Source organism: Rhinolophus hipposideros (assembly GCF_964194185.1).
Source record: "Rhinolophus hipposideros genome assembly, chromosome: 15".
In the NCBI taxonomy this organism is placed as follows: Eukaryota; Metazoa; Chordata; class Mammalia; order Chiroptera; family Rhinolophidae; genus Rhinolophus; species Rhinolophus hipposideros.
In genome coordinates, this window is record NC_138061.1 from 47,526,420 (window position 1) to 47,542,509 (window position 16,090).

At 42.6% G+C, this 16,090-nt stretch overlaps 1 protein-coding gene across 1 annotated transcript in view; it reads left to right on the top strand.

Moving 5' to 3' along the window:
• HKDC1 (hexokinase domain containing 1) overlaps positions 1-14,112 on the top strand; it is a 44,836-nt gene extending 30,724 nt beyond the window's left edge. Inside the window, exons 13-18 of the mRNA XM_081074820.1 lie at positions 636-731; positions 922-1,021; positions 2,381-2,564; positions 4,452-4,607; positions 8,431-8,664; positions 12,758-14,112. Of these exons, the coding sequence (XP_080930946.1) occupies positions 636-731; positions 922-1,021; positions 2,381-2,564; positions 4,452-4,607; positions 8,431-8,664; positions 12,758-12,905 (918 nt within the window). The 3' untranslated portion in view covers positions 12,906-14,112. The remainder of the gene's footprint in view (positions 1-635; positions 732-921; positions 1,022-2,380; positions 2,565-4,451; positions 4,608-8,430; positions 8,665-12,757) is intronic.
• Positions 14,113-16,090: the final 1,978 nt, after the last annotated feature.

A 16,090-nucleotide genomic window follows, 5' to 3' on the forward strand; every position in this document is an offset into this window, starting at 1 on the left:
TTGTTTCAGAACTTTTGTCAGATTCAAGTGTGTGTGTGTGTGTGTGTGATTTTTAAAAAGAATAATAGAATAATTCACTATCTGTTTTTGTTTAATGTGTGTTCACTTAACAGTGTATGGTGAACAGTGTATGGTATCTTTCTCTAACATCCAACGTTCTCTTACAACACGATTTTTTTTATGGCTGTGTAACATTTCCTCTATTGATGTATAATACAAGAGGATAGATCCGTTTTGTTGGAATGAAAGGATGACTCCAGTTTTTAACTGTGGAACAATGCTTTGCTAAGCATTTTGTAGCTTAATCTTTAAGCACATCTTAATCTGTCCTTGGCTAAATTAGAAGTGGGATCACTACGATCCAGGCCTTTGTTCTGTTCTGTTCTGGCAGCCATGGCCAGGGAACGTAAGTTGACCCCTGATAAATACTAACTGCGACAATTATTCCACTTGGCAGTGGACCCTGCCTGAGTGCCATGCTTCGGGATGCCTCTGGGCCCAGGGTTAGGGCTGCAGAAATGCACGTAGCCCAAAGCGCACACATCTGACTAGCGGTCAACTACGTATTAGATGTTGGGGTTGTGTAGTAACCCCGCAAACTACTGCTCAAAAGAACTTCCCCTCCTTTCTTTCAGGGAACGCTCATTGAGTGGACCAAAGGCTTCAAGGCCACTGACTGTGAAGGGGAAGACGTGGTGGACATGCTCAGGGAAGCCATCAAGAGGAGAAACGTACGCTGTGGGGTTGAGGCTCATGCCTGACCTTGCCCCTTTCCCCCAGGCCCTCTGCTTGGCCATCCTATGCCCGGCCCTGTGACCCTGACCTCTGCCCGCCCCCACCCACACACCTTGGGCTGATGTGCCCTCCCTGAGCCTGTTTGGTTTGACCATTCTGCTTACAGGAGAACTGTTTCCTTTGTAGGAATTTGACCTGGACATCGTTGCGGTTGTGAATGACACCGTGGGGACGATGATGACTTGTGCCCATGAAGATCCTAACTGTGAGATTGGCCTGATTGCAGGTGAGTGGTCAGGCATGTCACATCTGCAGGTCCCTTTATAACATAGTGAGGGAAGACGGCATCGTTCCATTCAGAGGCTCTGAAGCTGGCTTTGTCCAAGGCAGAAATGAAGTTAAGATTGGGATTCCAGGTCCCTTAATTTCTAAGTCTTTACTTAGTATCTTTTTCCATGAAGGGTCCCAAGCCAAAGTGGTCCTTTCTGTTGAAGAAGGAGAGTGACATAGGAAGAGGGGATTTTCAGATTAGGGCCTTGGAACAGATTATTCTGGGAAGAAAGAGATCTCAGTTGGATCGTGGTGGCCTGGGGCTGAGGGAGCTGGATTTTGATGCTGGCTCCAACATATGCCTCCTCTGTTCTCTGGCCTTTTCTGGCTATCAGGGCGCCCAGGAGGGGGAAGAGTTGAAAGGAAACCTAGGAGAGGAGAAGAGGGTGGCCTGAGGCAAGATAGGCTTCTTAGGAGTCTTGGGAGAAGTATGGCAGTGACTACGGGCCAGGGTGGATTCTGGTGGGATGACTCTCTAAGAAGTGAGGGGACAGGTAGGAGTTGAACAGGTGGAGAAGGACGAAGGGCATTCCAAGTGACAGGCACAGGTTAAGTAATGACAGAATCTGAGAAAGTTGTTCCAGTTGTTTGGGGTTCCTGGAGGTGAATAGTAGGTGGACCAAGAAGATGGGAACATACTGAGGTGTGTTCAATGCCACGTAAGAGGTTTCATGTCACTCTAACTCTTACCCACTTTGTGACCTTGGGCAGGTTACTTCTTCTGTCTGGACTTGAGTTCCCTCATTTGTGGGAGGGGTTGGGCTAGATCTAGGAGAGGAAAGAGGTGAGACTTGTTTAATTGAATGTAATAGTTGCTTGGACAGTTGTGTTGGGAATAATTCTGAGGCCAGGTCATGGACAAAGGAGAAAAGGATGGCTTATAGAGGCCAAGCGTTTGCTTATCCAAGATGATTCCTCACGGTCGCTTCCAGCTCTGACTGCTAACTCTGTGACTGCTTGGAAGCTCACTTTGTGTGCCTGTCGCTTAACAATGACAGTGACGATGATGATAAGGTATCACAGGTGCCATTTACTGAATACTTACTCTGTGGAGGAAACTTTTGGACATCATCTCCTTTGTTTTATCTTTATAACAAATCTACGAGGCAGGTATTATTTCCTCTTTACAGATGAAGAAACTGGACCTCTGAAAGATGAGATACTTGTCTAATGTCACTCAGCAATGAGTGTAAAGCTGGAATCCATCCCCAGTTGTGTCTGACTCTGAGCCTACATTCCTACCTGCTGCGCCCTGCTGCTCTTTAAGGCCTGTGGTGTCTCTGGAAGACTCAAGTCTCTTCATGATTCCTTCTAGGGACAGGCAGCAACATGTGCTACATGGAGGAGCTAAGGAACATAGAGCTGGTGGAAGGGGACCAAGGGAAGATGTGCATTAACACCGAGTGGGGAGGATTTGGAGATAATGGCTGCATAGATGACATCCAGACCCAATATGACAAGGAGGTGGATGAGGGGTCCTTGAATCCTGGCAAACAGAGGTGAGGAGGTGGATGTGTCCACTTGTGCAGGCTATGCAGTATAGGACTTTACCGGACCTAAGGGGGGGGTGCTGTTTCCACATCATAGACACTACAGCTTTGTATGTTTATTACAACTCTGTCAGATGTCAGTGAACTCTCTTATTTGAATGAAAGCGAAATATTATGACAACTTTCTAATAAGTGAAAAGAAGGGGTGCCTTTTTCTAATTACCATAAAATACCATAAGGGCTAGTGGTGGCTGTGGAAGTGAGGCAGAGGCTGTCGGAAAGTCCATTCACTGTGAGCTGGGTGTCACAGAGCAGGGACCTGGGGACTCCGTGGGCCTTTTCAGGATGGCTGCTAGTAGGTCCAGTTTAGGGGTCAACATTCTCAGCCTTTCAAGAAGTGGCTGCCAGGTTGCTGACCTCTGTTGTTCTGGGGTCGGAAGTGGCTGCTGGTGAAAGATGGGAATCCTGGTTCTCAGCCATGATATTGTCTCCCAACATGGGTTGCAGTCACTTGTGAGGTGTATTCCAATTGCCAACCACACTGAAAATACTGAAAATAAGGAATGGTTCTTTAAAAAATAAAAAAAAGAGTCCATTTTCACTTGCATTCTTGTATACCTTCTTGAGTAGGAGAGAGAGTAGATGGGGATGGAGCTCTCTCACTGGGGATTGGTAGTTAACCCCGGCCTGTCCATTAGAACAGGGTTGGCAAACGTTTTCTGTAACGGACCAGAGGGTACATGTTTTACTATCAGGCCATATAGTCTTTGTCACAACTAAACTCAGTGTCTTAATACATAAAATAAGGTGGAAATACAGATTTACTCTGATGAGTGACAGCCAAGTGGAGAAGTTGAGCAGATAGGAAAGGTACCACTACATACGAAGAGACTTGGACAAGGCCCAGGTGGTTCCTCATCTTCCTTTGGCACTAGTCTTTGTAGCTGGAAGGCAGGTGAGTTGTGGTAAGTCCAGCTGAAGCAGGGGTTGCTCCAAAAAGAAGGGAACTTATCTCTGAATCCCACGATTGGGCATCTGAGTATCATGGCTCTTTTCAATGAGTGAGTTCCTCCTGACTTCGTTGTATCTCTGAATCCGCTGGAGGCTCACAGTTTTGGAGTGAGAGTTTAAGGGGGCAGCACATTTGAATTTGCTGCCATAATTTGTGTGTTTCGTGTTGCTTCCTTGGTTTCACATGAGCATTGAAGAGAACATAAGTCCAGCCCAGAGTCTCCGATTTCCATTTGACAGGCAGTGACCTCCATCTCTGCATCGCTGTGATTAACACCGGCACACATACCTGTCTGCCTGCTGGTTCTCTTCTCTTGCTCCTGCTGTCATGTTGCTCACAGCCTGGCAGAAAGGGAAAAGGAAGCTAACATTTTTTGTACCACTCCCGGTGTGTGCCGTTTAAATGTGTTATTTCATGGAGCAGAATCTCTAGTGGAACAGATTTCTTGCAATATAAAGCAACAAGAATCTTCAGTAGAACAGATTTGTAACACAAAGCCAGTTGGCTTTGGGTCCAGGAGAGGGACTGACTTTTGCTTAGTCCCTGCTGTACGCCAGATGCGTGCTGCCCAACAGTCCTGTGGGGTCAGTGATTTGCTCCCTGTTCCATGGATGGTGACTTAGTACTTGCTCAGGCCATACAATTAACATGTGGCAGAGCTGGGACCTGGCTCCTGGTCAAAAGGCTCCAAAGCCTGGCTTTTCCACATCATGCTGTCTTAGGCATTGCATTTCTCTTGCCCTGCAGCGCATTCTGAAACATTCCCAACAAGGCGTGCCTTCCTCACCCCAACCTGTGAACCATTCACCAGCATTGATTTTTGGGAATCATTCACCAGCACTGAGTGTCCTCCTCTCACCAGCCTATCCCTCTTCCACAAACAGATATGAGAAAATGACCAGTGGGATGTACCTGGGGGAGATCGTGCGGCAGATTCTGATTGACCTGACCAAGCAGGGTCTCCTCTTCCGTGGGCAGATTTCCGAACGTCTCCGGACCAGGGGCATCTTTGAAACCAAGTTCCTGTCCCAGATTGAAAGGTGATGTGTGATCAGGTTCACCTTGTTTTGGGGGTGCTGCTCTCATGTGAGGGTTGGGTAGGTTTGAGATTTAAAAATAAAAACAGTGAAGCTGAGATCAAGCAGGGGATTGCCTCCCGGGGCTGCCCCCGCCCTCCAGCTGCATCAGGACCACAGCTCGGGGGTGTGTACCCAGCTGAGGGGCCAGCAGCCACTCTGAGTCTCAAGGTTCCTAAACTGTTACACAAGAGTTAGCTCAGCCTAGAAAATGATCCTCTTGTTCTTGAAAAGAAAATGTGTCCATAACATAAAAGTCTTTTAAAAAAAATCACCCCTGTGCTCACTACTAAATACAGCTGTTTTCATTTTGCATATTATATTCCCTTTCAAGTTCTTGAACGTTTGCAACACTTTTGTGATTGCAATCATATTTACACACATCATTCTGTATATTGTTTATTCAGTGTTTGTTCATGGAAGTTTTCATTTACAATTCTGGTTCTTACTTGATTTTTTATTATGAAGTTCTAAACATATACAAAAGTAGAGGGAATAGTAAAATGCACCTAACGTGTCCATTACCATCTTCAACATGACCAACTCACGGACAAAGTGGGTTCATCTGTGTACTCCCCCTTTCCCCACCCCCAAGCTGGATTAATTTGAAACAAATTCCACGTTTTCTATTAATTTATCTATAAATATTTCAAAACATATTTCTAAAATATGAGTTCTTTAAGAAAAACATAACCACCTTACCATCACCACACGTGAAATAGCGAATGATAAACCTTAATGTCATAACCATCATCTCAGCGTTCCCACCTCCCAAATTGCCTAAAAATAATGGTTTTTACAGTTCAGTTGTTTGCATCAGTATCCAGACAAGGTCTATGCATTGCATTTGCTTCGTATGTTTGTTAAATCTCTTTTAATTAATAGAATTCCCCTCCCTTTCTTGTTTCCCCTTGTAATGTGATTGATGAAGAAACTATGTTCTTTTATCCTATGAGGTTCCTATATTCTAGATTTTGCTCATTGCAGCAGCCAGCATTTTCTTCTGTCCCTTTTATTTCCTGCAAACTCATAATTAGACCCAGATGTTAGATTTGGTGTTGAATTTTGGACAACAGTATTTCATAGGTGACACTGAATTGTTGGTTTCTCTTTTATGATATTAGCATCATTGACGCTCATTACCTAGAGCTATGATTTCACTAGAAATTGTAAAATGACGATAATTTAATGCTGTCAACTCCTTCTGCATTTATTAACTGGGATACTTCTAGAAAGAGAAATTTTCCCATATCAACTCTTTGGTGTAATTATAATTTTAAATGGCTGCATTATGTTAAATTGTTTTTTTTTTCTTTTTTTGATTAAAGTTTATTGAGGTGACAATGGTTAGTAAAGTTACATAGGTTTCAGGTGTACAATTCTGTATTACATCATCTATATCTCACATTGTGTGTTTACCGCTCAGAGTCAGTTCTTCCATCACCATAACATTGTTTCTGTACTATAATTGACTAAACTCTCCCTTTAGTATAAAATGTATAGCTTGTAATGTATGGATTTCTGCACTTCATAACTATGCTTTTTGTACATACAATCATTTGTATCTCACGAATTATTTCCTTAGGAGTAGAAGCATTTCCCTATGGACACACTTTTTTAAAAACGCAGTTCCAGTTTCCATCACTACCAGTAATGTACAAATGTCAGTTTCACTACTTTTCATTCCAGCACCGGATGTTATTAGAAGCTTTGTTTTGGAATTTCTCTTAATTTGCATTCATTCATTTAATTCTCCTGGTCTTTATGGCCAGGTGCCTGCAAGCCAAAAATCAGAGGGAAAAAAAGAAAACTGTTTATAAATGAAAACAGTGTACTTAATGAGGGAAATCAGATAGACTATTGCAGAGAAATTCTTTCTGTCTAAGGAGGAGATGGTGGAATCAGTAGCAGCAGCAGCAATTTTGTATTTTTGAAGTGCTGATTAGCAAATGTTCGGCATCCTTTTTTTGGTCTGGTCTTCAACCCATCATATCCAGAAGTGCAAGTTAAAAGTTATCACCTTTGGTGACCACAGGGGTCTTTTTTTGCTGTGGGAGGAAATAAAGTCTCCCTCGTGTGCAAGAGATAAGCAAATTGATTTATCTTTGCCTTACCTTTTTTTTTTTCTTTTTGCCTGAATACAAAGAAAGTTGTTCCTGGACAAAGCATGTTGAAAGGAGCTATGTGACTCCAGAAATATTTGCTTCTGACACACAAAATGTGTCTGCTTTGGATGCTTTGATTTCTACAGGCATTAAAAACAAAAACAAAAACCCCTAATGGAATTAAGAGAAAATCAAACCCATTTAGTGCCAATGGGAAGATGGTAGGTGCTATGCTGACTGTGGGCCATTTCAAAGGATGTTGTATAGATGAGACAGTGATTCTCAGGGGAAGAACCCTGGATTTACAATCTCAGAGCCATAGCTTAAGATCTGTCTCTACCACTTAATTTGTTTGTGCTGTGTGACCTGAGGCAAGTAGCTTCACCTCTCTGGACCCCAAGTTTCTTCTTTATAAGATAAATAATTGCTCTGCTGCTTAACTCCAAGGATTGCCCTGAGCATCGAGTAAGGGAACATACATGAAAGAACTGGGTAACCTGTGAAGGGCTAGACCGTGAAAGGAATTTCACGTTTTATTTTTATATATCCTAAAAAAAAAAAAAAATCCCACTTTTATTCTTCCTATACAAATATTATTCATTCATAAGAAACGAGTAATGAAGAAACTAAGAATTACTGGTAATCTTACCAGCATCTGAACAGAGCTCCTTCTGCTTTCTTTTTCTGTATAAGGACAAACATTATTTAAAAACCAAAACAAACCAAGATCATAGTATTTTATTATTTATTTTTTCACTCAATGCATCAGAAACATTATCTATAGCATTAAATAGTCTCCTGCAAACTCATCGTTAGAGTCTACAAAAGGGTTCTGCTGTCTGGCTACAGCCCCCCACTAACCCATTGAATCCGCTATCTGACCACAGAGGTTGTTTCTCAGTTGTTCTCTCTTTATAATACTCTCCTTCCTTAAGTGTTACCTGAGACGGTCAAGGCTATAACTTCATATTGTTTAGCTTGGGAGCTCTGTAAGTTCACTGTGAGATAAGCAGGGTCTAGACTCGAGGCTAACCTGTCCCCATGGAGGGTGGTTCTCTGCATGTACTTACCGTTCTAGCAGGTTCCCGTTTACTAAGACGCTGATTGTACATTGTACATACATTATTCATTTGCCCACTGAATGTACACAGCCTTGTGCTGTGCTATTGAGAATCAGTCTTACCCTCAAAGAGAATGTAGTCTAGCTGGGAAGAGAAAGCACAGGATCAGGAAAAGTCAAAAGGAAGGAAAGTTGAATGGGGCCAGAGGATCGGAAGCTGGTGTGTTCCGCGGGAGAGCCTAGATGTGGTGTGAGAAGGTGTGTGTTTGAATCCCTCTCTATTCTCTAGCACTCTGAACCTCAGATTCCTCTTCTGAAAAATGGGTACCTGGTGTGTTGGTTGCTGAATCTAATAATAGCTCCTAGTGAGCTAACAGATTGAAACATGCCTAACCCAAGAGGTGCTTACACTTTATTTTTTTAAAGATGATATGACTTTCTGGCATGGCAGAACTTCTTAAGTCTCAGAACTTTTAAGGCATTGTATCCCCAGCTTAGCTATTGTCTGGATCATTGTCTCCTCCCTCCTGCTAGGACATCTCGGGATGGGGTCTATGAGCCACGTGGGCAGGTGCCAGGGCCCCCAAAGCAGGTCCTGACTTCCTGCTCTGCTTCCCTGCAGCGACCGGCTGGCCCTCCTGCAGGTCAGGGGGATCCTGCAGCAGCTCGGCTTGGACAGCACCTGTGAGGACAGCATCGTGGTGAAGGAGGTGTGTGGAGCTGTGTCCCGCCGAGCGGCCCAGCTCTGTGGCGCTGGCATGGCTGCCATCGTGGAGAAAAGGAGGGAAGACCAGGGGCTGGAGCGCCTGACGATCACTGTGGGCGTGGACGGAACCCTGTACAAGCTGCACCCTCAGTGAGTGCCCGAGCAGGCCGGGGTGGGAGGGTGCCGAGGCCACGCGTGGACTCTCGTGACTCTGGCAGACAAGGTTGAGCCCTGGTGGCTGTGCTTGCTAGTGGTATGACGTGGGAGGGTGCACCATCGTCGCTGATGAACCCCAGCTTCCTCATCTGTAAAATGCAGGCAGTAATAACCTGTACCTCATAGCACTGCCTGAAGATTGCGTGTGTTCATACCTAGAAAGTGCTTCACACAGTGCTCAGTAAATGTAGTTTTTAACAAATCCCCTCCCAAACTCACAGGGGACTAATGAGACTGAATATTGTGTACGACAGAGAGCATGGACAAGTAGGAGCTAGTTGTACTTTTCTTAGCTCAGAAGAAGTGGACAGAAGGATTAAGAGCCCTCACAGGCAATATGAGTTTGAATTCTGGCTCTACCACTTAGAAGCTGGCAGGCCTTTGGCCACTTCCTCACTGTCTTTGAGCCTCAGTTCTTTCTCTGTAAAGTGAGGACAAAAGTCATGCCTGCCTCATAGATGGTTGTGGGATTAAGTTAAATAGTGTGTGTAGTGAGCCTGGCACATCACGAAAACTTCAATGATGAAAGCTATTATTTTTATTTAATGTTTTACATTTTGTTTGGGTGAACAGGAAAAGTATTAACAAGCTTATACAAATGTGCGATCATGTTGAAATGCATACATGAACTTATTATTGTAATCCTTGATCCTTAGCCCATCCTGTGATGCTAATTGTCCAAAATGACTAGTATCTTCTCTTGGTTTTCCCCTCGAGGTCACATATTTTTGTTGTGGTTCCTACAAGCCTCTCCACTGAACCAAGACTTGACCAAGGAACAAAACCACAGGATCATTTCAATAGGTGCAGACAAAGCATTTGATAAAATCTAACACCTTCAAAGTAAAAGTACTCAGCGAGCTAGGAATAAGGGAACTCCCTCAACCTGGTAAAGAGTATCTATGAAAAACCCACAGCTGACATCATATTTACTGGTGAAAAACTGGATGCTTTTCCATTAAGATCAGAAATAAGGCAAGGATACACACTCTCCCAGTGCTATTCAGCATTGTACTGCTTCTAATGATGCCTCCAAATGCGTGTATGATTTTGTCTCTCAGTCAAATCATGATTCAAGGAGAGGTTTGTAGGAACCACAACGAAAATGTGTGATCTCAAGGGGAAAATCAAGGGTAAATCTAGCCAGGACAGTTAGGCAAGTAAAAGAAGTAAAAGACATCCATATTGGAAAAGCAACGGTAAAACTATCTTTGTTTGCAGATGACATAATTTGGCATATAGAAAATCCTAAGGAATACACACACACACACACACACACACACACACACACACACACACAGCCTATTGAAACTAATAAATTCATCAGGGTTGCAGGATACAAGATCAATATACAAAAACCAATTGCATTTCTACGTATTAGCAATGAATATTCCGAAAGTGAAATTAAGAAAGAAAATTTTATTTACAACAGCGTTAAAAGGAACAAAATAGTAATAAATTCAACAAAATAAGTATAAAACGTGTACATTGGAAACTACAAAACATCATTGAAAGAAATTAAAGAAGACCTAAATGAATGGAAAAACATCGCATGTTAATGGGCTGGAAGACTTAATAATAAGATAGCAATACTTCCCAAATTGATCTTCCAACTAAGAGTAATCACTGTCAAAATCCCAGCATATTTCTTTGCAGAAATCAACAAGTTGTTCCTAACGTTCATATGGAAATGCAAAGAATACAGAATAGTCAAAACGATCTTCAAAGAAGAACAAAGTTGAAGAACTCACTTCTCTTTTTGAAAACTTATTCTAACGCGACAATAATCAAGACAAGTCTGGTACTGACTTAAGGATAAACATACAGCTCGTTGGAATAGAATTGAGAAAATAGGAATAAGCCCAAACACTTATGGCCAATTGATTTGCAACAAGGATGCCAACATTATTCAATGGGGAAAGAATATTCTTTTTAACCAATGGTGCAATAACTGGATATCCACATGTAAAAAAATGAAATTGGACTCCTACCACACACTATGTACAAAAATTAATTCAAAATGGATCAGACCTGAATTTAAGAGCTGAAAACTAAAAAACTCTTAAAAGAAAGCATAGATGTAAATCTTTGTGACTTTGGATTAGGTAATGTTTTGAAATATGACATCAAAAGCATAAGTAGCAATAACAAAAATAGATAAATCGGACCTCATCAAAATTAAGAACTGTAAAAAATTAAACACCATACAAAGTGAAAAGACAGACTGGGAGGAAATATTTGCAAATCCTATATCTGATGAGGGCTTTATATCTAGAATATATAAAGAACATTTAAAACAACTCAACACTAAAGACAAATAAGCTGATTAACAAATGGGCCAAGGATTTAAATAGACATTTCTCCAAAGGAGATCTACAAATGGCCGGTAAGCTCAGGAAAAGATGCTCAACATCATTAGTCACTAGGAAAATGCAAATCAAAACCATGAGATACCATTTCACGTCCACTGAGATGACTATAATAAAAACGAGTGACAATAACAAGTGTTGACCAGGATGTGACAAAATTGGAACTCTCATACATTGTTGGTGGGAAACAGTTTGGCAGTTCGTAAAAAATATAAACATACAGTTACCATGTGACCTAGCAATTCTATTCCTAGGTGTACGTAAGAGAACCGAAAACATGTTCGCACAAAAACTTCGGTGATGTTCATAGCAGCATTATTCCTAATAGCTAAAAGGGGAAACAACTCAAGTGTCCATCAGCTGATGCATGGGTAAACAAAATGTGGCACATCCGAACAATGGAATAAAGTACTGACACATGCTACACGTTTGACGAACCTTGAAAAACATCATGTTAAGTAAAAGAAGCCAGACACAAAAGGCCACATATTATAGGATTCCATTATATTCAATTTCCAGAATAGGCAAGTCTACAGAGATAGAAGGTAGATTAGTGGTTGTTGGGGACTTCTTGGGGGGGTGCCATGAATAGGAAGTGACTATTAACGGGTGTGAGGTTTCTTTTTAGGATGACAAAAATGTTGTGGGATTAGATAGTGGTGATGGTTGCACGACTTTGTGAATACACTAAACCCCACTAAATTATACATCTAAAAAAGACATGATTGAGCAGAGATTGCCAAGCCATTTTCTCCTTTCTCCCAGGAAGTTTAGGGCTAACATCAAGTTTGGGGCTAACATCAGTTTGGGGCTAACTGTGCTTCCAATAAGACTTCAAACATTCTCCTCCCCCTTAACCAGCAGAGCCCCAAGGAGCTTCAGTGGTTGGCAAGAGTTACCCACTGGTTGTGTATTAGAGTTGGGTTCAGAACCTGCTCTGCCATGATGGCCCTCAGAGATGACCACCATCTGTACCATTATAGTAACCCAGGATCCCAGGACCCGAAGCCTAGATGCCCAGGCCTCTGGTAAACACGCTTTGATCCCACAGTCTAGCCTGGTAACTGATTCCCAGGATGTTAATTCAAATGGATTTAATATCGCAAAGGATTTGAGAGAGGCCAAGTATCATTGTGATTAAGACTGTGTGTTTTGGGGGAAAATTAATGGATGGATAGATGGATAAAGAAAATAAGGCCAAATTTTAACTTTGTTGAGTCTAGGCAGAAGGTGTACAGGTGTTCAATGAACTATGCTTTCAACTTTTCTGTAACTTTGAAATAAAAATTTGAACCGAAAAAAGGTGGGCTTTGGAAAAAGACAGGCCTGGTTCAAATCCTAATAAACTTACTAGTTGTACAAATTTGGACAAATTCTTAGTTTTTGAGCATCAACTCATTTATGTCGTGAAGATAGTAACACTTATTTTCAAACTATTATTGTCACACTTTGATGTTGTATGTAAAACACCTAGAATAGTCTCTGGCATTAGTAGTCTCTCAATAAAAGGTAACGTGAAAGCAGCTATTGAAGAAGCTGTATAAACTATTCTAGAGCCTCGAGAAACAAGCGGGAAGGAACAAACTAGATTGGAATCAGTTATAAATACGCTGATTCTATATATGAGTGCTGATGATGTTTTTTTCTCTTTTTCATAGCTTTTCTTGGATATTGCAGGAAACTGTGAAAGAATTAGCCCCTCGCTGTGACGTGACGTTCATGCTGTCAGAAGACGGGAGTGGAAAGGGAGCCGCTCTGATCACTGCTGTGGCCAAGAGGTTACAGCAGGCACAGAAGGAGAACTAGGAGCCCGTCAGGGTCAGGCCCGAGGAGCCTTGGATACCGACCAGCCTTTCCTCTGGCAGAGAAGGTGGTCAGGGACCAACAGGCAAGATTCTGGCTGACTACCTTCTAGGCGGCCGAAAGGTTCTTGGGTATTCTTAGCAGTTTGTTACTGGTTTTCAAGGGCAGTAAATGATATCTCTGTGTGGCATAGTTGGGCCTAAGGTGGGCCAGCTTGTAAAATCAAAGCATGCGTGTGGCTCGAGAGATCCCCTTCCAGCAGAACTTTCAGCTGAGGCTGACCTGTCAGTTCTCTATGGCTTTGGATCTTGTGGTCGCTGGCCTTGGCCATGGATATGCAGTCTGCCCATGGGGCCTGGATGGCAGAGCTCCCACTGGTACGCTTCAGCCGTCACTGTAGTAGGTTGGGTCCTCTACTTGGGGCTGCACGCTCAAGGGCCTAGGGACTCCTGTAATAAATCGGAGACTTAATCTAACTTGTCCTTAACTTGTCATGTTGACTTCAAATGTGAAGCGAAAACAAAGACTTTGGAGTATTGAGCCCCAGGATGAAGAAGGATTGATTGCCAGGGAGGCTTGCAGGAAGCTCTTCACTCTCAGAGGGAGTTAAGTCAGCACTCTGGAGGCTTCTGTGTCTCAATATGTGTGTCACTGTTTGGGGCACTTGTTTTTCATTTTACATGTGGTTTGCGTCGCTGCTGTTGATGGTTGTTTGAAGGACTGTTGGTTATATGAAATCCAGTAAATGAATAAAAAATATTTGATTTCCCAAGAATCTTTGTGTGAAGTATTAATATTTCATCTGGGAGGCTCACTTGGTAACTTCAGGCTTTGCCGTGGACTAAGGGGCACAGAGAGTCAGAGGTTGCTGAGAGCATGTCTCCAGTCCAGACTGCCTACCAACAGAGGGAAATATATGGCATATCTTCTACAATATCTTTAACAGATTATCCAAATTTTATTTGAATGAATACTTCTGGTGACTCTATTACGTGATCTTACAGTCTATAAGGGTGAGTAGCCTGCCGGGGCTGGCGATGGATGAGGATTTGAGGTTCTCTGGGAAATTGCTTCTTCGTACATTTAGTACACATGTATGGAAATACTGCTGGGGGCAGGTCCTAGATTTACCAAAATGAACTGTGTTGTATTTTAAGATTATACCTCTTTGGAGAGAAGTTGTACGATTTTATTAAATTTATCTTTTTTGAATGTTGAGGTTATGTCTCTTTGGACAAATGTTTTACCTGATCAGATTTTGTCTTAGTGACCCCCAAACCATGTTGCCCTTGTTATCTGTCCCCAGTTTTCTCATTCCTTGGTAAGACACCTCCAACTCCTAGTCCCTCTTTCCCTTGGTTCTGCTGGGGTCTCTCCCTTTGCCATCCGCCTGGAGAGATAGTCTCTCTGGCCCAGAGATTCAGGTAGCAGCGCCACCATGTTCTCCCACGACCTGGTCTCTCAGCACATTTGGCAGGATGAGGAGGTCGCCCAGCCTACTTGCCTTCCAGTTTTTGTCTCTTACAAGAGAAAGAAGCCCCCAGGTATCCAGGCAACCTTGTCCATTCTGACTAATTGATAGCATCATAGAATCCTTGAACCACAACGGAACTGCAGAGAGGGCAGACATCCATCTTGCTGTCTTTGGACAGGTCAGTCCCTGAAACACCTGGGGCGATGGAGAGCTAATTTCTCAGTTTGCTAAGCAGGATGAGCAATGACAAAGGTAAACATTCCCTATGAATGGACCCCACAGACTTTTTCTCTTGGGAAGAGCATCTTCAACTACATCTAGTCCTATGGTTACTTTCTCCCTGTAACTTTTTGGCTAGAGAGAGCTAATGAACATAGATTTTAGAATTACATTTTCCCTATTACCCTAACTCTGCAGAACAAGTGACCTCCTTCCCATTTGTGTGTCTTCAGAAGTCTTGTTTTCTCTTCTTCCCATCAGCTAAATGGGTGCCCATGAGAAGAAAGACTCATTTTTGTTGCTGTCCGCAGATCCTAGCACAGTGGCTGGCATTGAGTAGCTATCGGACAGTTCTATAATTGAATGATTGAATGAATGAATGCTCAAACAAACACGGGAATGAATTATTGCTCTCCTTTGAATCTCTCTGTTCTAGTGCCTCACCCAATGGGACTTGAGACTTACACACGGTAGATACTCTATAAATGATGGTTCAGTGAATGCTAAGTTCTGTTCTAGGCACTGAGGACCCAAAGAAATGGAAGACACTGTTCTTGCTTTGTAAGTACTCAGACGCTAGCAAGGAAAGAAAGACACGTAAATATCTGCAATACAATATGGTAAACAGAAACAAGATGAAGACACAGTTTCTAACCGTGCCTTGCATCCTTGAGATTGGAAGGATGCACCATAACCCCTTTGGCAATCCTTCTCACAGAATAATGTTTTAAAATGCATAATAAAATGCCTAGGATTACCAAGGAAGCCAATGGTATTGAATTATAGTTATTAGAATAATAAAATGGTGATACAGTAATATATGTGCTCAGTTATTAATGCATTCTGTAACAAGAGTCAGCAGAAACCAAATAATAACCAGGATTTTGAAGTCCTGGTGGTATAAACAGTGTTTTGAGACATTCACAACAACAGTGCAGATATGAAAATGTCTGTGATTCCGCCCAGAGATCAAGTCACAGTTGCTGCTGGCACTATCGTTGCCCACATTCATAATGGAAGGAAATGCCAAATTTCAAGTAGAGGTGATTGAAAGTGAAGTAACTTTTTCACAGAAAAGTTTATGGATTCTGGAGGGTTTAACCAAGGTGGCCCAGGTTAATAATTGCTGACTGAAATGTGCGCATAGACCTGGCACTAATTCAGGGATATAGCATCTTCGATGGCAGAGAGACAGTGGTTTGAAGAGTTGGGCATGCTTCCTGAGCTTCAGTTTCCTCATGTGAGAAAGGAGAATACTTTCACAGCGTAACACGTTGATGTGAACTGCACAAGCTACATATGTAGACAGGTGGATAAGCTGTGAGCCACTTGTACATGTGTAAGGTGGTCGTGTTACGGTTGTTGCTGTGGTTAGGGGGCCCATCTTATTATTGGTATGAGCACCCTGAACATCAACATGACATGTGGCGTTGCCCAGACATGTGGATGGCTAGTGATGACAACTGGGGGAAACGAGTTTCTCACACCCACGTCC